This window comes from Silene latifolia, chromosome 5 (genome assembly GCF_048544455.1).
Source record: "Silene latifolia isolate original U9 population chromosome 5, ASM4854445v1, whole genome shotgun sequence".
Taxonomy (NCBI): Eukaryota; Viridiplantae; Streptophyta; class Magnoliopsida; order Caryophyllales; family Caryophyllaceae; genus Silene; species Silene latifolia.
This window is the reverse complement of record NC_133530.1, coordinates 11,108,712-11,133,852: the sequence shown is the minus strand read 5'-3', so window position 1 is coordinate 11,133,852 and position 25,141 is coordinate 11,108,712. Positions and strand designations below refer to the sequence as shown.

General features: G+C 36.6%; 1 protein-coding gene and 1 long non-coding RNA gene across 3 annotated transcripts; both read right to left on the bottom strand.

Moving 5' to 3' along the window:
• Window positions 1-396: 396 nt before the first annotated feature.
• LOC141655891 (uncharacterized) lies at window positions 397-2,498 on the bottom strand. The gene is made up of 4 exons (XR_012548224.1): window positions 2,345-2,498; window positions 1,691-1,725; window positions 1,348-1,459; window positions 397-467 (listed from the first exon to the last, which is right to left on the bottom strand). It is a non-coding gene; the product is annotated as an uncharacterized LOC141655891 (long non-coding RNA).
• An 874-nt stretch (window positions 2,499-3,372) lies between these two features.
• Window positions 3,373-9,911, bottom strand: LOC141656685 (uncharacterized). 2 transcript variants are annotated; one of them, XM_074463674.1, is made up of 5 exons: window positions 9,405-9,911; window positions 7,594-7,927; window positions 6,097-6,765; window positions 4,448-5,457; window positions 3,373-4,350 (listed from the first exon to the last, which is right to left on the bottom strand). In XM_074463674.1, the coding sequence occupies exons 1-5, from the start codon at window positions 9,741-9,743 to the stop codon at window positions 3,715-3,717; spliced, it is 2,988 nt and encodes a 995-aa protein (XP_074319775.1). In that variant the 5' UTR covers window positions 9,744-9,911; the 3' UTR covers window positions 3,373-3,714. The 2 variants fall into 2 exon arrangements, with proteins under 2 accessions (XP_074319775.1, XP_074319776.1); XM_074463675.1 differs by lacking the exon at window positions 9,405-9,911 and adding an exon at window positions 8,261-8,546.
• Window positions 9,912-25,141: the final 15,230 nt, after the last annotated feature.

Below are 25,141 nucleotides of genomic sequence, written 5' to 3'. Positions count from 1 at the left end.
TACATCCAAACAGGAGCCCTGAAGTATGTTTAACAATTTTAAAGCAGTAGGCAAAGCGTTGGGTACTAAGAGCGGTTGTACCCGAGAAGGCGATCAGCCACACATGCCTCATGGTGCGTAGCAAGCTAGCAAGACGCAGCCCATCGTATCTACCCCTGCGCACATTGCAAGTGTTATGTTGTACTTTAAGCCCCGAGTGGCGCAGGGCTTCGCGCCCAGTAGTCTTCTAGACTCTGCAGGTGTGCGGAAATTCGTGTTGTGCCCAACATCTGTCGGAAAGCACAACACATATCAGCATTGCGGTTAACGGCATATTACCATGGTACATAAACCTCAGCAAAGTTCCCGTGGATACTCGCTGGGTTGCTATGATTACAAGGTAAGAAGTGCACGTACCTTTTGGTTAGCGAGTCATTCAGTGCAAGTCTGGCAGCCGCCATTGATCCGGACGTTAAGGGTCGACCTCCCTGCGCATTCCAAAACACACCGATAAACTTCCCTCAAAAAGAAGGAATTAAAGCGTCAAAGTAAAAGGCGGTGTAGGTTAAACTCACAGGAAAAAATCACATGGTCAATAAGGTGCATTACGTTAAGACACTATTGGAATCTTAAGTAAACCCATAACGATTAATTAGAGAGGTTAATGGAAAATGTATAACTGCGAATGACAAAACCTCCTGTTCAGGAGGCCCTAATCAGAAATTCCAACACCACACCGCCTCAACACTTTTCGTACACACCAAAGACACAAAAAAATCCCAACAAAGATAGAATCGGAATTAGTCAAATAGAATACGAGTTCACTGAGCCAAGATAATCGACTTCTAGAAAAAAAATAATAAAAAAGAAATGTAAAGCCAAGAAACCCTAATATCCACTCAAAAATTATCGAAATCTAGCACTTCTATTTCCTACAACAAACCCAATAACTTTATTCACACAATAATACTTCCAAATGCACCAAAAACATCCCTTTTATTTTGCGCACAACTTTCGCACATTTTATAAATGTGATGTGACATACAATAACACAAGCATTAACTCCTCATATCAATAAAGCTATCCCAGACTCATTTTCACAATAAAAGTGGCAGCCGTATTGAAAGCGGCAACGCCGCTAGGTGCCCACAACAGAAACCGGTATCTAGAAAGGGTAACTGTCTGGAAATCCACGAAACCCAAAGGAACAAAGCGCAAAAAACTCTCAAAAAAGGCAAAAAAAATAGACAGTAGAGTTGAATGAAACAGACAAGCGTTAGACGGTCACCGAATTACCAACGTTACCAACAGCAAACCTCTGGCTGTGGGAAGTACACAATGCAGGAATTATAATGTTTGAGCCCTCACCTTATAGTTACATCTACACTTCTCTTTACCGCTACTCGTTAACAAAGAACGCAACACTAACAAATCAGGGGCCGTCATAACTTTGTACTTCTAACCTCTACAGCCCACAAAACTGCATATACAACAAAGACAAACCACATCAATAAAGGAAGGGCAAGAAATCCGATGGCATCACAATAACAATAGTAATCAGCACCCATATAACAGATCTAATATAATAAGCAAAATATAGTAATAGAAAGGATAACACCAGAAGTAGTAATTTAGCAATAATAACACTACAAATGCCCAAACAAAGAGGTAAAAAAAATTTCTCAGATCAAAAGATAATTAGAAGCCATACCTTTTGAAGACAAGGCTGTATCGAGTTCCTAAAGCCTATACGGAAAAAAGGAAAAAATCAGTTCTAATACTAACATCAGAAATAACAACAACAATAACATCAACATCAACATCAAAAAAGATGTAAAACGATTACGAGTCAAGATTAATAAGAGTAAATTAGAGTAGTAGCTATAGTAGAAAAAAAAGGAAATTAGTCAAGTGAAAATGAATGCAATGAAAATCGATAAAACTGGAAGAGAAAGAGATGGAGGAGAAAATGAGTGAGAGTAGAAGATGAAGCGAGATAATGAGAGTTGGATGAAAATGGGTGGAATTGACATTTCAACACCAAAGAAATGCTCAAATCCTGATCATCGGAAAATAAATAATATGGAGTACATAATACCCATCAATCATCACCGTTAGCCAATTCAATAAACCTCAGCGAATCGAAAACCCGATTAAAAACAACCCAACAATCAGTTCCACCCAATTGTATACACCCTAGTAAACCGAAACTCCAATTAAAAAACAACGCAACAATCATATGAATAGAAACCCTAATTAAAACTACCCAGAAAGTAAAATCAAATGAAGAATTAACACAAATCATATGGAATCAAATTGTGGATAATTGAGATTAAAAAGAAAAAAGGAAGGAAAAGAGAGGAACCTGAAGGGGTGGATCAACTTGAGAGAGGAGATCAGAGGAATGATGCCATCGTGAAATCCTATGGAATCAAAGGTCTTGTGTTGCGAAAAAGGAGTGACGGATGAGAAGGAAAAGGTATGGCTGTAAGTGAAAGGAAAATGGAGGGGGGAGATCTAAAAGTAGCAAATCAACGGTGGAAAGGGAACTTGGTTGTGTACTATTCATTGCTACAGTACACACCAAGTTCTCTCTTTTAAAAGGTAGGGATTTATGAATTAGATTCACCATTTAGTTTTTAGGCGAAAATACAAACAAAAATTAATATCCTTTGATTTTTACAACACTTTCCTTGGTGTAAAAAAATTTACCAACACGAGTGGTTAGAAATCAATCCTCGTGTGTAAATTAATTAATGTTGATGATGTTTGGACCGTTTTCATCTATAGGCCCGAGGTGACATTAATTCAATACGACTGGGAAATATTAAATTTAATGGTGATTACAAAAGGGAGATCATGACATGAACAAGCACCTATAGCAAAAAAAAACTCACAGTATTGGCCAGCTGAGTCTTGATGGCATACAGCAGAAATTGTATCCACTTATGCGTTTGCAGATTCAAGCACTGGAGATAAGCATGCATCCGCTGCAAATTGAAATATCGGAGAAGAGTTGATGCAATATGCCACAAGGATTAGCCTTGATTGAAGTGGCATCATGCCATCAAGCATGTCTTGAGAACGATACAATGTCAGCTAATGCGTACCCAAGGATTTACCACCGGAACAATGCTACCAAAAAAGAAAGAGTGAAACTTGGAATCACAACTTTCAGATGTATGTTGTAATATTAGAATACGCCCTAGAAACCGGGTCGTTACAGATATGCTTGATAACGCTAATCAGCATATCATCAGATACAGGATGATTCCAGAACATTGGTTTATTGATAAAATAAACCTCACTAAATGAGTAAAATGACTCACAAGGAAATTAAGCTGTAAACTAATCATAGAATAAGTTTCCAAAAAAATCAATTGAAAAGGGATATCAGGAAAAGAACAAGTTCTTAAATGGCAGTTCATCGAAACAAAGGTCTGTAAGAAAACGGAAAATAACATCATATTTAAATCCCATGGGATTACAGTCACTGAAAGAAAACACTAATAAACTTGGGTCATTCAACACTGTGGGTTTTAATTAAAAAAGCAATGCCTACAAGTTCCACAGTAATCTCCAAGATAACTAAAATTCAGTAAATCTTAATTCCAGAACCCTTAGCTGGCAAGGAAGACCAGCAGCCTTGTTCGTGCTTTGCAACTGTTGTGCTTAAACAGCCGTCATCAGAGCTAGCTTTACTACCACAGAAATCACTGGCATGCTTACCTGTCCTTATTCTCCTTCACTAACTATACAAATAGGTGGTGAACCGTCATCAGAGCTAGCTTTACTACCACAGAAATCCCCGCATCTCAAATGGCTAACTAACCGAAACACACCATCTTTTATCAATTTGAAGGGCTTGTAAAGGAGGGGCCAAAAAAAGATAACAACAACGAAAGCCACCACAAATGCTAACGAGCACAAGATAATCACAATAATGGCAACCCATTTAACTTTAGGGGCCATAATTGCATACACCCCGGTCATAAATGCCACAATTGTACCGCACAAAGATAACTGAAGAAGGGACACACATAAGTCGATTAAAGGAGTGGCTTTAGGATGGGCCTCCCAAATCATTGCCCCAATCAACATGAACAAGACAACCATGGAGCTGCACATTGCTACAGTGTTTGCAATTGAGAACACGAGAAACGCTGGTTTTGTTCCTAGGGTGGCTGTCCCATCCTCGCTGTTCAAACCGCCTGGAACAGTAAACCCTGCTGCAAAGGTGATGGTGGCTAATAGAGCTGCTACTACCGAAAGTGCGCTGTTCATGTCTTTCAGTGACGTTCTCCGTTGTAGATACTTGAACCTGAAAACTTTGAGGCTTGGATCCAACCTTATCTCACGGCACATCTCACCCTGCAATATGCTTAATGACGCCTTACTTAGTCAAACGAGCATTTTTAATATAGTTTCAAAGAATAAAAAGAAATTAAAAAGAAGCAACCACACATACCCATTTTGTAGAAGAGTAGCGCTTTTCGAGCAAATCCAAGACTGTATAACCATCCTTATCCTCCTTGTCGAGTTCAATGTCATTTGTCTCCAGTAATGTTTTAGCCAAGTTAATGTCATTCCACTTAATTGCTCGGTGCAAAGGTGTATTTTTATGGATTCCAACTTGTCGGTTCTTCAACTCATGTAAATAGTTTGGATTATCAAACACCAGCTTATACAACTCATAACATAGGCTATCATCTTTATCACATCCCTCCTCAATTAAATCTAAATCCGTTTTCCCGTTTCTGTTTCTGATACTAAACTCCACACCCTCGGTACAAACCAATGTTTTTGCCAACTCCAGATCCTTCCACTTTATTGCTATCTGCAATAGAGTGACTCCATCATTTTCTCTGCTATTTTTTAGCTTCCGCAGCGTGTCTGGATTTGCTAACAACTCCTTATATTGCTGAAACCAGAAGTCGTCACTATTGCTGTGCTTGCATCGTTCTTCAATCATATGCAAAACTGTTTTACGAAACCCATCCTCAATATCGAGCTGTATGCCCTCAGTTTCTAATAATGCTTTTGCTAGGTAAGTGTCATTGCGTGCAATGGCTCGGTGCAATGGAGTGGTGCCATCGCTGTCAAGTTCATTCTTTAGCTTCTGGATCACTGAATTGGCCAACAATTCCTTGCACTCATGATATGGTAAATTTATATGGTGAAGAGGCGTTTGTTTGTTGTTTCGACAAAGCTGAATGAATTCTTCTTCATCACATTGCTCAACAAAGGCTAAAACAGTAGATAAGTGACCCTTGGCGCATGCTATTAGCCACGCTGGTGTTGAATCGTTTATCAAAGTACTGTCTCCCTCCAAAAGCAATTTTACAAACCAGTCTTCGCCATTTTCTGCTGCTTCTTTAAGGTGTAAATTTGAATTCTTTTCTGGGTCTTTCGCGAATCTGGAAATTCCTTCTACCATAAGCCTTGAGACACTCTCGGATCTTAACAGATCACTCATCTCTTGCAGTAGCGAAATGAAAGATTTAGCAAACTAAACATAAAAAAATTTAACCCTTGAGCACTTAGATCAAGGGGTAAGGACCGGTGCTAAAACTCAGATCCCAAAGAAAACTTGTTCTATAATAATGTCAATAAATAAAGGTAACTGAAGTGGACATACACACCAACAAATTATCAGTAACAAGTAATGATGATAGGTTAAGTCTAAGTGTCTAACAATGTCTAGTCTACCAAACTATGTTAAAAACGATATTCTTTCGTAAGGATGTTTTTAATGTATTAGAAGTAAATAACGTAGTTTATCTTGTATATTTCATATCTTATGTTGATTAGTTGGTGATATAAACGTAAACAACTAAACACTAATACTCCGTATATGTTAGGCTGTAAACTCATGTCCCACATCGGTAGTGTAAAGGTGAAAGCTCATCTTTATAAGTACCCACTAAATATAATAGTACGAGGCTTTTTGGGAATGAGCCAGTGATGAAGTACATTTGACTCCCACTTTCCCATTGATGTGAGTGATGAAGTATCACTTGCGTTTTCTTATTAATCCATGTACATTCAAAAAATCTATCACAAGAAAAATGGAACTTTGAGATAGAAAATGCAAATGACGCAATAACAGTCTCAAACCTGCATCTCCAGAAGCAAAATGGCGGACGATCTTGAGGACGCTGGGATGAAGTACCTTGCTAAGTTGTGACCTCCCATTTAATAAATCTTCTGCATGAGTACGTACTAATCTTTCTAATATCGAATTTCTCGATTTTTCACAACCATTTTGTTCAGCGATGTTGTAAACATTGTTGCCTTCTCTATCCTTGAGATATGCCACTTTAAAAACGGTTACTGATAGCAAATAGACTCCAAGATCATCATGCTTATTTTTGAGGGCTACAAATAATGGCACGTCTTCCTCGTAATTCTCAATGTTCGTAGGAGAAACACCCAGGTAATCATTCGCAGTTTGAGACTCTGGAACATCCCACTCTTCAGCTTCGTCTCGAATAGCAGACTCATAACCAAGTACTAAAAGTTTTGCAATGTCAATGTAGCCCTTTCTTGCTGCAAGATGGAGAGGAGTATCACCAAAAGAGTTTGAATTCGTGTGCCAGATCAGTCTCCTGCATGCTTTATTCCAAGGCCATGGGCAGTCTTGAAAAGTGCCCTCGTCCTCTAAAAGCATCAATTTAACCAACCATGCAGCATTATCTTCAACTGCTCTATCAAGCACTGTGTCACTGCCAAGCCCTTGTCCAATAAGTTCAGGATGCTTTTCTAGCAGTAACCTGGATACTTGCTCTGCATCATCATTTGTAAAAACGTGAACATCGCAGTATCTCTGTCCCAATCATTTGTTGACCTTTAATTAAAATACTCCTCACAAACAATATAAAAGGTAAACAAATGACTGAGACAAAGGAAATACTAGTCCATCATGCCCAATCTAAGCTGATTAGTTGATACATAATCAATTGATCATGGATTATACTCTGTCCATTCACTTCAGTTCCATACATCTGGGTAAATATATGTAAGGAGTCCTTTCACCAAATGTTGGAATTGGAGTGAACAGAGGTAGTATTGCAAAAGCTAAATTTGTTTGATCATTTGAATTGCTGCAACTTAGATAAATGCAGATTTGCAGGTTACTTAGGTGACGTTTGGTTTATCAAAGGGATACAATGGGAAACGAATTGTGATTTCCCTTTGATTAAAAAGCTTGTTCGGATTGAAACATAAAACAAAATGGTACTCCATTAATCCACTCCCAACAACCACCACCCATTTGAGATTTTGAACCCTTGCCCCCAACCCACAGAATTGCTAGTATCGTCTCTGAGAATAAATCAATATTCACTAGTCATTTCACGGTTAACTGGATCATATGGTATTCATTCGCACACGATCTCTCAAAGAATATAACCCCTAGACAACTGACTAACTTGATTCCTGGTGCAGGTGTGGGGTTATGACTTATGTTAACTAGCTCTAGTTATACCTATTAGATTTTGAGTTTGACACTTGGTCTACCTAGTTTGCAGATTATCACACATACATACTCAGAGGTGGCTACCCGATATTTGTTTTGCGACAAGTAATTGTGTGAGGTTAGGAAGGGTGTCATACCGTGGGACTTGGAAGCATGGTGGAGAGGGTTATCACCAGAGATGCCGCTCAAACTGTAGGGAAGACCGGAAGTGAGAATTCGCTCGGCCAAAAGTGAGAAGCCTTCACGCATTGCACAATATAAGACGCTTGCACCCGTCTTGTCGAGAGCCATTGTGCTGCTTTGATTCATTGAAGTAGGGTATCTTTGTTCGTCTAAACTCCTTAGCAAATTATGATCCCTTGAAACTAAGTGCATTGCTACATATTCGTGCGACTTTTTTGGTTTTTTGATGAAGCAACAACGTAATGGTGTTTCTTCCTTGAAGTCCTTCATCAACCATGGTGGTGTCCCCTAAAAATTGAATGAACAATAACTCTGGTAAATATGTACAATAAAAAAATAACTCTGGCAAACTCAAGTGGGTTCATAAATGGCGGAAGGAGTGACTAGTAAGTTTGATGCGGGCTCATATTTAAATATGTACAATAAAAAAATTATGGCCGAATATGTACACGTACACGATGACGGAATTCACATGAACCGTCACTCCGTCAGTTTCTAATATATAAGGATAAGGATTATCATGTGCAATTATATTGCTAATTGAACTGAATACAAGTTTCAAATGAATTCGGGCATTTCGTCGAGCACTTGGTATGCGACTGTAAAATTGTATCTCCATACCCCAATTTGTCGGCTTCCATCCAAAATCTTTATCTACTTCAACTGGGAGCACTTATTATACAAATACCCACTGTGAACTTCTCTTCAAAGCCCTTGACTTCATTTCATTTCATTTCATATGGAACAAATTTTATAGTAATTATAGAACTTTCAAACATAAAAATGACATGCTTTCTTAAGTCCCTTACTTTACTGTTGAGATTATTTCTACGTCAATTATTTTTTTTTTTTTACAGATTTCTACGTCAAATTATGATCTGAAACTATTTACTGCAATATTTAGTTGTTTATAGTTTATAGGGATGGCAATGGATAGGATCTGGATAGGATCCTATAAGATCCATATTTACAGGATCTGAAATTCCTATATCCATATCCGATCCGCGGGATCTGGACTGGATCAGGATCTATCCATATCCGTTTGATAGTAAAAGAAAACTCCCTTTTAAAATATGAAAGTATTAATTTTTGGATTTTATTGCGACGTAACCAAATATTTTTCTCTATTAGATACAAATAATAAAGCTAAAATTTTAAAAACATAAAAATAAAGTCTTATGAAATTACAATAACACTGAAAAAAATATTTTTTTTAACCGACAAATGTTAATTAGAAAAAATCATGATTTAATTTATGAAAAAATATTACAAAAACAAAGCATATAGTTTGATTATTTGTTTAACTTAACTTATTGTTTAAGAAAATGAAATAAAAATGAATCTAAGGGTAGGATCTGGATCTCGACCATACGATCCATATTCATATCCTTATCCACTGGATCTAAGATATTGCGAACCATATCCGGTCCGTAGGATATGGATCCCAGGATCTGGGCAGGATCTGGATTTCATTGCCATCCCTAATAGTTTATAACGGCAAACTTCACGGAATTTGGCTATGAAGTCCTTAACTGGAAAAAATAGTAAAGTTCGGGTCCTTATTTTATGCTTAATTCATCTTTAAATGTTTAGTTTAATTTGATTTATTAGCAATAATTTGTCACACATTTATCACAAATTACATTTATTCAATTTATAAAATTTAAGGGTACAATGATATTTTTAAAAATGGCAGAATGCCATGTAAAATAGAAAAAACACGATGGTACAGGTAGAAAATCTAGAGATGAAATAAGGTCATCACCTGGTTCCCAAGAGCAGTGGAAGCAGCGACATAGGCATTGGCCAACAGTTTGACGATGAAGATATTACCTTCCTTGGCTGCATAATGAAGAGGGTTTGACTTTTCGGATCTGTCAACTTGACAAATATATTCAAGAATCACATCGGACGGTAAAATTGTTAGAGCTTCTGATAAGAATGCGTAGTGATTATTTTTCACGGCCCTATGAATCAAGTTACCAGCCAATAACTCTTCACGTCCCGTAAAAAATGAACTCAACTCCCCAACATCGATTTCACTAATAACTTCCTTTAAAGTCTCCACATCGCCTTTTGTGGCTGCACTTAATAGGCGGTCCATTGAATTAACACGAGGTCTTACAACCCGATTCCCAGTAATGCAACAAAAAAAAATGACGAATCTCAGATATAGAGTAAAGAGAAAAAAAAAATGAGAATGGAGAAAATTGGGAGTAAAAATCAAGCAAGGGAGTTTTGGACAACACCTTGAGACTAATTAGTCATGACTCATGATGTTGATTTATAATAGTAGTCGTATAGTTCAACTAGCAACTTTGTCGGAATCATGTCCCTGACTAACAAAGTCAACTATTTTGGATCCGTAATATATTACTCCTAGTCTCCTCCAATTAACCAAGTCAAGATAAAATATGCAAATAAATCGAGTCACTACCTGCTGCCCTTTACTAAAGATCGCCCCTATATTACTCATCTCGCCCCTATTATTCATTTTACTTTCCAATTTTGCCCTTTACTCTAAAACATTCTCAAAACTATTTTTTGTCGGTAATTCAAAATATGAATGACGGTGACCCATTTTACGATAATTAATAATCAAGCACGATTAAATTCGAAACAAAATTGACGATTAAAAAGGTAAAAACTTCAAACGGTCATAATTTTGTACTCGGGTGTCCGATTTTGACGATTTTTTTTTCAAATCACTTAACTCGACGAGACGAACGCAATGGTAAAAAAAAAAAAAAAAAAAAAAATTGGAAAGTGGGCCCATTCGTGTGAAAAACACGAACCTGCTTCCTAGCCGGTTCATGTGGTTTACATGAACCAGCCTTGGCCGCCATGTAAATCACACGAATGGGCCTAGGCCAGTTCATGTGGATTACACGAATTGGCCCGGGCTGGTTCGTGTAAACCACATGAATCGGCCTAGGTCAATTCGTGTTTTTTACACGAATGGACCATTTCTCTTTTTTTTTTTTTTTTTTTTTTTTTTTTTTTGCATTGCGTTCGTCTCATCGAGTTAAGTGATTTGAAAAAAAAAATCGTCAAAATCGGACACCTGAGCACAAAGTTATGATCGTTTGAAGTTTTTTGTTTCTTTATTCGTCAAATTTTGTCCAATTTAAATCCCTATTTCATACTCCGTATTATTTTGAGACGGTTTTGTTTTTGTTAATTTATGAAGCGGTTTTTTGAAATTTTAAATTTAAAATCGAAACTGAGTAAAAAGGAAGGTAAATGGGTTTTAATTACACAAGGGCAAAAAGGTAATATTTAGGGGCGAGATGAGTAAAACTAGGGGCGATCTTTAGCAAACCCGAATTTAATTTAATTTAGCCTGATCGTGCAGGTTAGACTGGCAGTAGTAAAGATGATGTGTTCTTTAGTCCCATTTATTTGTTTATTTATTATCTCCAAATTCTCCATTTATTTTCCTAACACTATTCACAAATGAAGAGAACATTTATAATTCTTGACTATATATCAAGTAAATATACTCTCTCCATTTAACTGCACTTTGCAAGTATTCCTTTTTCGTCCATTCAATTTCACTTTACATGTTTCCTTAGTTAACTAAAAAAATGACCATTTTATCCTTATTGAAAATCTATATTTACAAAAAATGTCATCCATACCCCACACTAATCAATCATAAAACCCTACCTTTATATTTTTTTTAAATATTTTTAATCTCTTCATTCTCTTTCCATATGTACTTTTAATACGAAGTAGTTTTTTTAATCCGTTCATTAATACCCGTGCAAAAAGCAAACTTGCAAATTGGAGTTGAATGGAGGGAGTAGTCATCTGAACCCTTACTTGATTTGTCGTTATGAGTACAATAATAATATCAAATTTTTATAATTTGATGCGAAAGATATTAATGTTGCAATACGTGCATCAGTATGTGTAAAAAACAAATGAAGTATTCGGAGTTAGTGGAGGACATTTCTGGTCTCTTATTTATTTATTTTTAACTTTTTATATTAATCATGCTTTAATAAGTAATTTGATCTTAAATTTATTATTATCACTTGTCATTTATAATCCCTCGAAAAAAATAGAGTAGTTTGTACCCAAAACAAAGCTAAACAAAAAATGAGAAGGACGAGAGATTAAATGATAAGATTAGAAATATTAGGACTTTTCTACGAATTTTTTTAATTCGGGTGTCCAAGATTTGACATTTTTATACTTAGGGTACCCAAGGTATGTACACCTCTCAATCTCTCATTCGCAATTTCGCAGTCTCTTAATTGCTTAATTTGGTAACTCAAATGTTAGTCACAAATACTATCCTACAACCTGTTATATAGTAGTATTATACAACCGCCTCAAAGTTATTTAGCTCTTATACAAAGTTGTTGAGCTATTTTACAAGTTATTGAGTTATTTTACGAAGTTATTGAGCTTAATAATTATTCTGTTAAGCTCAATAACTTTGTATCATAACTCGATAATTTTGTTAGTAGAGCTCGATAACTTTATAACAAAGTTCAACTACATTGAATAAGTTGTATATACAACTAGTTGTATAATACATTAACTGAATGTTAGTACTCCTCCCTATCTTCCTATTTTGTCTATTGTTCCTAGAGCTGGTAAAAGTTGACCTGGCCCGATACAATCCGAAAATTGAGTGAACCGAAGCCGACCTGACCCGACAACCAATAGCAGCCTTATTTTTTCCAACCCGAACCCAACCCGACCCGGCCCAATAGATGACCCGATTATGAATTAGCTTAATAATGGTTTAAATAAGATCAAATTGACATTCATCTTAATTATTTTCGCTTAAAACTACAATTAATACACTTACTGAAACTGACCTGACCCGGCCCGACTTGTCGCCCGTTGATGACCTGACCCGACATGAACTCGCCACTGACCCAACATAATCCGAACCCGATATAACGCGACCCACTTTGACCCAACCCGTAACCGACCAGAATGACCCGATTGCCACCTCTAACTGTTCCCCTTTCTTTTTCTATAAAAAAGTAAGGAAATGAATTTGGATCACACAAAACACCATACCCCACATGAAATTGAATTTGAACCAAACAAATCTTATCTTTATTAATTCAGAAGACAATACTCAATCCAGGACGTGCCACCTCATTAATTCAAACTTTTTTTTTTTGAAATTCATGTTATGGTGGACCCGTTAGTGTGCAAAAGAGTATATTTCTTCAGAATTCCGCCAATACAAATTCCGTCGTAGAACAAATACTATGAAATAATACTATGAAATAATTTTATAAATTCCGAATAAATGAAATGAATGGCATATAAGCGGTATGAATTACAAATCGGAATAAATGAAACTAATTACAAATTATAGAATTTACATAATTTTTTAAAAAAAATTAAATAACAATAAAATTACATAATTACGAGAAGGATTTATATTTAATTACGGGATTGAATTATATATAATGCGAATAAATTACATGCATAATTTTTTAAAACTAGATAGTACGATATATTTTTTTTTTTTAAAAATCATGACGGAGTATTTACTTACAGAAAAAACTCGGCAACTTAACTACCAGCCGCGCACACCAAAAATGGTAGGTGACAATGATAGGCTACCGAGTAAAAAACTCGGCAACTTAACTACCAGCCGCGCACACAAATGATTAACAATCTTATCTTATCTTTATTAATTCAGAAGACAATGCTGAATGGAGAATGCGCCACGTCATTTGTACAACTTTTTTTTTTTGGAAATTCAGGTTATGGTGGGTCCCGTTAGTGTGCAAAGAATTTATTTCTTCAAATCGTTTGCCAATACAACCATGCGACAATTTTCGTCTTAAAAAAAATTTATGAAATAATTACATACAATCGGAATAAATGAAATTAATAGCATATAATCGGAATGAATTACAAATTGGAATAAATGAATAAATTACATATAATCGAAATGAATTACATAATTAATAATAAAATTACATAATTACGAGAATAAATTACATTTAATTACGGGAATGAATTACATATAATGGGAATATATTACAGAAATTAATGAAATTAATTATTACAAACAATGTGAATAAAATAAATAACTTAAATAATTTTTAAAACTAGATAGTACGATGTTGTTGAGCGCTTAGTGAGAGATCTATGTGCCGAATATGGTAAAATTCTTACTAATGTTAATCCGTCTGTAATTGGAAATGAACATTCACCCGATAGTTGTGGTTTTAACGCATCCTATTTACGTGGAGAATGTTCATTTCCAGTTAGATCACTGACATGTAGATCATTGATATAGAACTATTAGATAATTACAATAGAATTGTAAAAATAAAATATTCATAAAAAAACATTCATACTGAAGAACCAGAGAGAACAAAGCAGATGAAAGAAAGATTGCATATGTATATTCAATGATCAAACTGTACAATATTACATCATATATATACATCTAAAATACTTGGAGAAGAGGTTACTAATATTACATTGACATATATAACAAAGATATGATTCACCAAATTATATGACGATATTTCCTTCTCGCATAATATGGTAACAATATCGTCCAATACTCCCCCTCAAGTTGGAGCACTTGGTATACCAATGCCCAACTTGGACTGAAGATACCCAAAAGCGTCACCACCAAGAGCTTTCGTAAAAATATCGGCAATTTGGTCTTTGCTCCGTACATGGGACGTGCTGATTGTCTTATTGAGGAGATGATGTCGAACAAAATGACAATCGATTTCTATGTGCTTCGTGCGATCGTGAAAAACTGGGTTTTTCGCAATATGCAAAGCGGCTTTATTATCGCAATAAATTTCCATTGGTGGATGGTGTACGATTCCTAGTGATTGAAGAAAGGACTTCATCCAAATAAGCTCACTTGTCACAGCTGCTAATGTTCGATATTCCGCCTCAGCTGTCGACTTTGCCACTGTCGTTTGCTTGCGTGCTTTCCAGGAGATTGGGGAATTCCCGAGTGCAACATAATACCCCGTGATCGATCTTCGTGACAATGGACAACTCGCGTAATCGGAATCTGAGTATCCTCGTAAAATCAAGTCACAATTTCGATTGATAATTATTCCTTTGCCCGGATTGCCTTTAATATAATGCATTACTCGATGAACGGCATCCATATGTTCTTGTCTCGGGGCATGCACAAACTGTGCTAAAATGTGAACCGAATACACCAAGTCCGGCCGTGTGATGGTCAAGTAGATGAGCCGTCCAACCAGTCTCCTGTATTTCATTGCATCACTCAAAATGCGTCCCTCTGCCAACGTAAGTTTATGGTTCGGTTGAATGGGAGTATGAACTGGCTTCGCTCCTTCCATTCCCGATTTCTTTACTAACTCTAAGGCATACTTGCGTTGACTAAGAAACAATCCTTTCGAACCCGTCGCTACTTCTATCCCGAGGAAGTACTTGAGTCTTCCAAGATCTTTAATTCCAAAACTTTGATCAAGAAAGCGTTTAAGACGGTCGCTAGCCATATTGGTTTTACTTACGACAATCATATCATCAACGTATACTAATAGTGCAATAAATACTCCATCTTTATTATACGTAAACAACGAATAATCGGCCAATGATTGGATGAATCCATACCTCGTTAATGAATTAGTGAGTTTAGCAAACCAGTTTCGAGACGCTTGCTTTAACCCGTATAAGGATTTCAAAAGCTTGCACACTTTGTTTGTCCCATTGCTTTCAAAACCTGGTGGCAACCGCATGTACACCTCCTCGTCTAAATCACCATGAAGAAAGGCGTTATTCACATCTAATTGCGTAATGGTCCATCCCTTCGAGACAGCTACTGCTAATAAGCACCGTACACTCGTCATTTTGGCGACGGATGCAAATGTCTCATGAAAATCGATTCCTTCGACTTGAGTGTACCCTTGTGCTACTAGCCTTGCTTTATACCGCTCAATAGTACCATCCGCCTTGAGTTTTATCTTATAGACCCATCGACATCCAATGGGTTTTTTGTCAGGTGGTAAATCCACTATCTTCCACGTCTTATTCAACTCTAGTGCCTCTATTTCCTTAGCCATTGCTTGTCGCCATTCTTCTTTTTGGGCAGCTTGAGAATAAGTTCGTGGCTCGTGTGCATCGTCAACATTGGCCAAAAATTTCCTGTGATTAAGAGAAAAGCAATTGGTTGTGACATAATTTGCTATAGGATAACGGGTACCTTTCTTTGCGGAGGTGGATTGGACTGTGTGAGCATTTGTCATGGGGTCTATGATGCGTGTTGATTTGCAAACGTAGTCCTTCTTCCAATAAGGCTCAAATTTCTCACGAGCACCACGACCTGTTTGTGTACTCATATCAATTCCTTCTCGGTTGTCAACAGGTTCAGTCACTTCCTCAGTCGCGTTTTGGTTGCCATCAGAAGTAATGATCTCTTCGTCTAAACTGGCTGCCTCATTTTCTTTATCGTGGATATTGTCAGACTCTTGGCTATGATCCACGAGTGTACCATCACTATTTGGAATATTGGGTTGTGCATTATTGCGTGTATCCAAAGTACCGGTGTCGAGAAAAGGACATATGTTTTCATAAAATATTACGTCTCTTGATTCGAACAAGGTTTGTTGTTTGAGATCATAAAGCTTCCATCCTTTCTTGGTGCTAGGATACCCAACAAATATGCATCTTTTCCCCCTTTCATTAAATTTATCTTTTGGTCGATCTTTATTATGACCGTAACAAAGGCTACCAAAAACTCGTATGTTATCTAGACAAGGACGTTCCCCATACAACACTTCATAAGGCGTTAGGCCATTCAAAATACGAGTGGGTGTGCGATTTATCAAATAAGCTGCCGTCAAAACACACTCCCCTCAAAATTTAATAGGCAGATTAGCGTCAAACATGAGTGCACGTGCCTTTTCTAGTATGTGCCTGTGTTTCCGTTCTACTCTACCATTTTGTTGTGGGGTGTCGACATTACTCGTTTGGAAAACCATGCCATTATCACTGTAGTATTCTTTCATTAGTCCGGAAAGGAATTCCGTTCCATTGTCACTTTGTACTACTTTTACTTGTTTTCCAAATTGAGTTAACGTCATTTTACAAAAATTTATCATTAATCGACTCACTTCTCCTTTATCTCGCATCAAATAAACCCACACCCCTCGACTCTTATCGTCAACAATAGTAAGAAAATAGTGAGCCCCAGATAAGCTTCCTGTATGATATGGTCCCCAAATGTCACAGTGTATGAGGGAAAATAATTCTGCACTTCGTTTATTATTAGATATAAAAACGGACCGAGTTTGTTTAGCTCGACAACACGCATCACAAACGTCATTAGAGTTCCAATTTAAATCAACACCAACCAAATTTGAAAAAGAAGGTAAAATACTCTTAGACGGATGACCCATTCTCTTGTGCCAAAGTCGTGCATCACCATTGACATCTATTCGAGCTGCACTAGCTGTATCCGTCTTCAAAAAATAGACCCCATCTCTATGCTCACCCCGTCCAATCTTCATCCTCGTAGATTGGTCCTGTATAACACAATGATCAGAATAAAATCTCACAACACAATTGTTTTCTTCAATTAATTGTTTTACGGAGATTAAATCACATGTCAATTTTGGCACATATAAAACATCTTTTAGGATGAAATTGTCGCTTAAAGCAACTTCGCCATGCTCCCGAGCTGTTATTTGTGATCCATCAGGCAGCGACACTGAGACGGCTGTCCTGTTCGTACTTTTGCAAGCAAGTTTCTTCGCCATGTCATGTGGTGCGAGGCACCGCTGTCTATTAACCAACTGCTAACTATCATGCTCGTCATACCTGTTAATTTTTGATTTCCATCAGACTTTGCTCCCAACAGTCCGCGCAGCTGTGTAACCTCTTCAGCGGTGAACGGTTGCTCTTTATCAGAAGCTGCATTTGCCACCTGAAATGTATTCCCGTGTCCTCGTCCACCACGTCCGTATCCACGTCTTCCTCTGCGTCTGCGGCCTCGGCCTCTACCAGGGAATAATTCGGGATATTTCTCCCAACATTTATCTTCTGTATGATAAAACTTCTTGCAATGAGCACACTGTGGCGGTGGTTCTTCCCGTGTTTCATTTGTCAAGTGTCCACCACGTCCTCTGCCTTCTCTACTGAACATTCGAGTCGCCATTGCCGCATCATTTATTTCTTCTTTAGGCTTGGTCACAGCCCTGTGTCTTTCCTCCCTTAACACGAGTGCGTAAGCCCTGCTCAAGGACGTTACATCATCTTCCATTAGCAAATTTGTGCGAAGATGTCCATAAAGAGTCGTATCAAGTCCCATAAGGAATTGATGGACTTTCTCCTCCTCATGTTCCTTGGCAAAAGCCGCCGCTGCTCCGCAAGTACATTGAGGAACATGGCTGTAGTTTGCTAGCTCGTCCCATATAGCCTTCAGTCGCGTGTAATAATCCACAATCGACTGATTATTTCCCTGTTTGCATTCACTTAATTCGTGCTTCAATTGATGCACACGGGGTGCATTACCAGCCGAGTATCGTTCTTTTAATTCTTTCCAAATCTCTGTCACTGTTCCAGAGAAACTGATGCTCGGGTGTAATCGGGGTTCGATGACGTTTCTTAGCCACGCTTTTTGTAACAGCCCTAAATTTTCGCGACTAAAAAAAAATGCAAACTAGATATAGAAAATTTAGAGCTGTCACTCCACACTTAGCTACAATGTCAAGTAGCCAAGTGCAAGGTATATAAAGAGAGAGAAAATAAATACCAAAACGATTTCTGAAGTCACCATTAAATAAAACGTTGCAGCGGAAGTCTTAAATCTTACAAAATCCAAAACAGTAAATAAAATCCAAACAAATAAATCTCACAAGTGCTTATAAATAAATTGAGACGAAGTTCTTTATTCAAAATCCTTCCACGCTCTTACTACTTCCCATATCCATTATGCACCCATGCAGCATTCTGAAGTGTACCCATCAACTGTACCCAAAATCACAAATAGGTACAGGTTCCAGAGGGGGAACGGCCCAAAACAAAAGGACGTCAGCAAAGCTGAGTTTTAAGAAAAATAAGGAGAAATGAAAAATGCATAGAACAATATTATAAAATTTACAGGGCTCCAAAAATCAAAGTAAGAGAGAACTATATTCCAAAACTAACATTTTCATAAATCCAATAACAATTATTAAACCGTTAAAAATCCAAAACTTTCACCGCCAATGTGCCAAGGTCCTACCCTTGACACGGTCTAGAGGTATCACCTGTGCTTGGTCAGACTTATAAGAATGCGCATCTCTCACATTTGGGCAGTCAGTAGGATGAGGCTGCCAAAGGAGAAAGTCTAACCCCCTAGCGAGTGGGGGCCGGTCAAACCCCACCCAAATGGAACTCGGGCCAAGAGTTCAGTTTTCGGGACGTAATCCTAGGGACGTCTCAGACGCACCTTAAAACCTGCTAGACCAACAGAACTCCCAGAGTCTGCTACATAATCACCAAGACGGCTTGCGCCAAATAATTTCCAACTGGTGACCCATGGTCACATAGAACAATATTTAAAAATTCATAAAAGCTAATATAAATTCATCGTTGCCAAAAGTATATAAAAACTCTTTAAATGTTAAACCGAACATGCTCTTAATTTTAAAAAGGGTAAAAGTCCTTACCTCTCAAAACGGTCGATCCAAGCTAGCTCAACTCAACTTCCTTTACTTCGAAACCACAAGCTACCAGTATAGAAAATATATCCGATTACCAACTATTCAATATTGTACCATGTTGTTAAGGGCCAAACTCATTGTTAATCATCAGTTCATCATCTCATGGCCACTGACAAGCTCCCTAAAATCATCCGTATACCAACCAATCTCACAAAACAATAGAACTTCTAAACACCATTCCTCTGCCTAACAAAAACAGTTGAAACAAAGACAAAAGTCAACCATCTATGTTTGATCTTTCCTCATTCGTGAAAAAAGGAGCAACTCAACTCACACTCCATTTCTCCAGATATTAAAATCTGATCCAATTTCACCAATATTAAACTTACGGATAAAGGACACGGGTAATATTGCATAAGTGTTATTGAAACTAAGACATAAGTGTTATTAGTAACCAAGCATCTTAACAATAATTTCAATCCATAAACGCGAATTGACAATGTTACGCACATATTTCGGACATTCTCGACACGACACAATAGCCCAGACACTACCGCACACTCCCCTAATAAACCCAAATCAGACAACTTCAATTCTCATCAAATCCACTCATATTAACTTATACCCCAAACAATACCATTAAAAATTTCAACTTAGATTAGCTATTTCACAAAACTTGTTTACGAAGTCGGTTCATAAAACTGATCAAATTAAGAGAAGGTGAGATACTTACCATCTATACACGAAGTAATACAAAAGAGGGGTGCAAAGGGCGATATTGTCGGGCTTGATTGAGAGTCGGCAGATCGGTGTTGGGTCAAAAGAAGAAATAGAGGAAAAGATAGGGAGGAAGGGCAAGAACAAGGAAGGATGCAGTGATAGAACAAGAGTTGTAGGGCTTGTAACATAGGGAAGAGAGTAGCCGAGGGTTTTTCAGCAATAGTTAGTCATAAGTGGGCCGAAGTCCAAGAAGAATCGAAATCGGATTTTAAAATAATCTTTTACTTTCTCACAAGTTCAAACCGATTTATTTCACGAAAGCTCAAAATATTTTATTTCTAAATCAATATAAATAAAATAGGAAATAATGCCCTAAGTTACTCAGAAAAAAGAGCGGGGTGTTACAGACTTCCCTCCTTAAAATAAAGCTTCGTCCTCGAAGCTTAACTCCTTTCATAAAACAAACATACTTCAAAATTTCACTTATTTCACATACACACTCGAATTTCCCCTAAGATAACCAACCTTAAGGACAATCCACATTTTCACTATCTTCTAAATCTGCTAAATATTACCGAATACCATGCACCACAAACTTCTCGATTTTTTTTTTTTCCACGGCTCCAGGACGACAGGGAAAGCTAAGAGCATGTCGGATGGTAAGTATTTTTTTTTTTGCAGGAAAACAACACCAGGTCGCGCTAAAGTATATTTGAAAATTTCCAAATTTCACGAGTTCAAAAGTACAATAACACGTGTATGGGTTACGCACAATCAAACATTAATGTGTGCGATGCGCACAAACATTCAACTAGTATATGTAGACATAATTACTTTCAAGTGATAACCAATAACCAATATTGTGCGCTAAGCACCAACAATTCCCAATATATTTGTAACCAATAAATTATATGTAGCACAAAACCAAACAAGGTTAAAGTTAAACAACACATATTCACTTAAAGAGTGACAAAAGGGCATCAACAACACAAAGTGTTCAGCCTCATTACCCTCTTAAGACAAAGCTTCGTCCACGAAGCCGTAACGTAGCCTAAAGGAAAAAATATAAAATAAAATAAAATTGAGTGCATCTCAGTTTAACCTCACGTCCCAAGTAATCTCTTCTACGACATTATTGTTCTATAAAATTGTGAGCGAGTTTCCGGGTTTAGGATCAATTTTTTTTTTTTTTTTGCATAAGCATAGAAGTCTCCCAAAGAAAGCATCGACAAACTTTTACTCTACACCTTCAAATTCAATTTCTGTAAGAAATAACCCAACCACTCTAAACAAGGACATATACACTATAGTTCAACTAAAATGCACCATTCTATTCTTATCGTCAATTCGAAGTGTCAAACTTCTCCACGAGACCAGTCCTTCAATATCTTCAATATCTGGTACTATTTGAGAATTTAAATTCCCACATTCTATCTTGAAAACGGCATACTTACTACAACACATAATCATTCCAAGCATCTCAAGCTCTACTCTTAACCTAGTGTTAAATCCCATATTCTGGGTTCTAAACTTTCAAGCTAAAATTCCCATCATCCCAATAAGAAGTAAAAATTTTATGTTATACATTGAATTTAACCTAGTTTTTCCTTACCCCAGACTTACTTGTTAAATATCCTCATATTACTCAAATATCCAGCTCGTTTACCCTAATATTTCCATTTCATACTTCACGAACATAATACTTCCTAACTTGATCCAAGTGTGGGAATTTCATCCGAGTGTGTTTGCTAATATCCTCCACCTGAACATTCATCAACTATAACTACTTTTAATGAAAGCCTTCAATTAACACATCGTCGTTACGAACCACAAAATATGCGCTTTTCCATCATTATTCAATCACACAAGTCAAATAAATAAATCTCCTAAACGTCATTGGACCGAAATGCCTGTGCATCCTCAAAGACTCACATCACTCACTATAAGTTTATACTTCGTTATTAGTCGACACTATGACACATTACTATTTTGTCTCCCAATCACACCACTAGCAATTATCCACCCTTGTCGTCTCAAACATTATTGTAAAACACGGTGCTTCTTATACCTTTGATATTACCTAAAACCATAGTACGACAGATCGTTTATCTCAAAATCTATCCCATCAAAATAACAAATACCTAGTCCACGTAATCCATAAATAATTACCTGTCCTTGAACCTTATCCTTATTCCTTAAACTGACCTTATCATCACCTAAACGCTCACACCTTTGCTAACATAGGTCTAGTAATTGATTCTAATAATTAACATCATCATTTCGTATAGTTTAACTACTAAACATCATCGTAAGATCATTCATTACAATTAACGATTGTATATCTGATAAAGTAAACAGATCTAAACTTAGGACAAGGTCTCACAAATTTCCAAGTTGATCAAAATCTACAATTATTCCTCGATGTATCTGATGTGAAAGCTCAAAAGTGTAAGACATATTTTGCACTATTGTGCACATAGGCACAGTTCCAATGCGTTAAAGCATAACAACCACCAACGTGCATCACGCAAAATACCGAACTATAAAACAGATTTTCCAATATGCCATAGGGCGTTTAACAAAGAACAACTCCAAAATTAGCCAGTATGTAAAAAAAAAAAAAAAAAAATTGCAAAGGTGCATAATTATGGATTTTTTTTTTTTTAAAAAGATTCGGTTTTTAAGATATACGTTAGTAGTGCTATAAGTCATCACCCCGTTTTCAACATCATTTTCAGCACATAGCACTAATCTAAATCTACTCCTCAAAAGTGGCACACTCTCATCTAGGTTATAGCGTATAGGCTTCTTCTACATAAACTAATGATAGAGGGTACACCAACCCAATTAAAGCATGAAACTCAGCTCCATTCCCAAAATTTATCATAATCATAATCTCAAACCTTGCATCACTAAGCCAATATCGATATCATTTTCCAATGCATCATCCTACCAGAATTTCAAAACTAGCTACGCAACCCAAACAGTTATGTCAGCCTCTAAAGTATGATACTAAGCTAGTTTCATTAAACAAAAGCCTCGAACAATCCCCTCTATAACTCATCTTAAGTTGCTTCTCTTATAAATCCTTATCAATCCATATAAGCATTCGACATTTTATCTACATACTATGTAACAAAACCATCTGAACTCAAGATTAATACCGCAACCTACAATGAATTACCTCTATAATATACCACCCAACATTATATAATCACCAATATTACTAAATTCTATAAAGACTCATTTCCCAAAACTTAACATTACCATATCATTCTGTTTATTTAAACCTTCTGTTGCTGTTACCCTTCATCACATGAAGTTTCTACTGGAACCTATTCCCTTCTAATTTCTCATAAAAGATCTTAAAACACCTTTTTTTTTTCCTCGATCACTATAATTGCTCCAAAACCTTTTTCCAAACTATAATTGTCACGAAATTACCTTGATCATCAAAGCGCCTCATAAAGTTCCAACCTTAAAGTTTCTTTCACTAAGTAATGATTACTTTATGTAATTGCTCTATACACCAACATGCATCTCAATATATACTCATATATCACATCCTTAATTAATTATCCATTTTTCATCCTTCTATCGACATTTTCATAACATCTCATTCTCGCTCACACATACTCGCTTCACTTTATTATTACCTTATCTATATTATCAAGTTTCAATGACTATAAGATAAACCTCAAGTAATGTTCCCCTTTTCTTCAGTCTCTTACCACAAAATTGAATCTAGCTAAAACTTCAATAAGCCCTCTGCGACATTTTAAGACAGCATCATATCCTGAAGTTATCAGCGTGTCGCCTTAGTTTAACAATATCAAGTCCTCGACTTTCTTCCAAACATTCGAAGCTCTTTACCCCGAATCTAACTTCGTAGTTCGTACACTCTTTTACATGGAACACCAAAACTCTTAGCTCCACATGATTCTCTTTTTAAATACACTAGGGTAATCAAATTAAAGTTTTGTTTCAAAATAGTCTTTAATCATGTTTAATTAAACTTAAATGAAATTTAAGTCTTACTCAAAAATACTTAAGAGCTCTTACCACAATTAAGAGAACAAACAAATGGTTGAAGACTAAACGAAGCCAGGTATCCAATTTTAAAACTAAAGAAATTTAGCGTTAGAAAGTGCCGAACTGGTTATTGGACGTCTCCAATCACCATATCTGAACCCTATCCAAGCGCAAAACCAGATTAGAAGTGCAAAATCCAAAACAATTATGGAAAATCCAAAACCAAATCCAAGGTTAAGGTGATTCCCAGCCACTGTATACATAGGTTCGAGTATCCGGAGTATCCGAAGTTACCGTAAAACTAGTTAATCTTAAGCTCACTTGTTCACGTCAGATATAGTTTTATTTCCACATATAATAGAAGTACTTCTCCTAGAATGTTTAAAAGGACTACTAAGAAAATAACATGTATTTTACCATTATAATCTCTGTAAATGACAAGTGTATTAGGGAATCAAATGACTAATACAATTGTACAAGGTATTAAGCACTCTTTACGTAGGCTTATAAAGGCAAACTGAGATTATTTAGCGTATGGGTCATTATAGCCCAACTTTTCACGTTCCACTAAGTCACACTATTGTAAGAGCTTAATGTAACGTGATACAAAGTTATGCGGTAAATATACTTCAGACACTTTATAAGTTTCACCGTTATCTAATGCATAGATCTATGCAATGAATATAAATACGTAAATCATTTTCATAACTTGATCCTTCAAATACTTCCAAGATAATGGCGATGATATACACGACAACCAGGCTTGTACTCACTTGTCATGACAATGGCTAATATAATTATAATCACATGCTAATAGTAATAGTATAACAATAAGTACAAATATAACAATAAATCAAGTATGCATATGCAATGCACCAATACTACCCCACTCTCTTTTTTTTTTTTTTGAAATACGTAAATCATTTTGTTTCTCAAACTGTTTCAAATTTTGTAAAACTTATTTCTTTTCTTCGAAAACCTTAGCTCTGATACCAACTGTAACAGCCCTAAATTTTCGCGACTAAAAAAAAATGCAAACTAGATATAGAAAATTTAGAGCTGTCACTCCACACTTAGCTACAATGTCAAGTAGCCAAGTGCAAGGTATATAAAGAGA

Coding starts and splice junctions, on each gene's coding strand:
- LOC141656685 (XM_074463674.1), bottom strand. CDS start 9,743: ATGGACCGCCTATTAAGTGCAGCCACAAAAGGCGATGTGGAGACTTTA. Junction 7,928..9,404: donor CCACTGCTCTTGGGAACCAG/GTGATGACCTTA, acceptor TTCAATTTTTAG/GGGACACCACCATGGTTGAT. Junction 6,766..7,593: donor CCATGCTTCCAAGTCCCACG/GTATGACACCCT, acceptor ATGATGATGCAG/AGCAAGTATCCAGGTTACTG.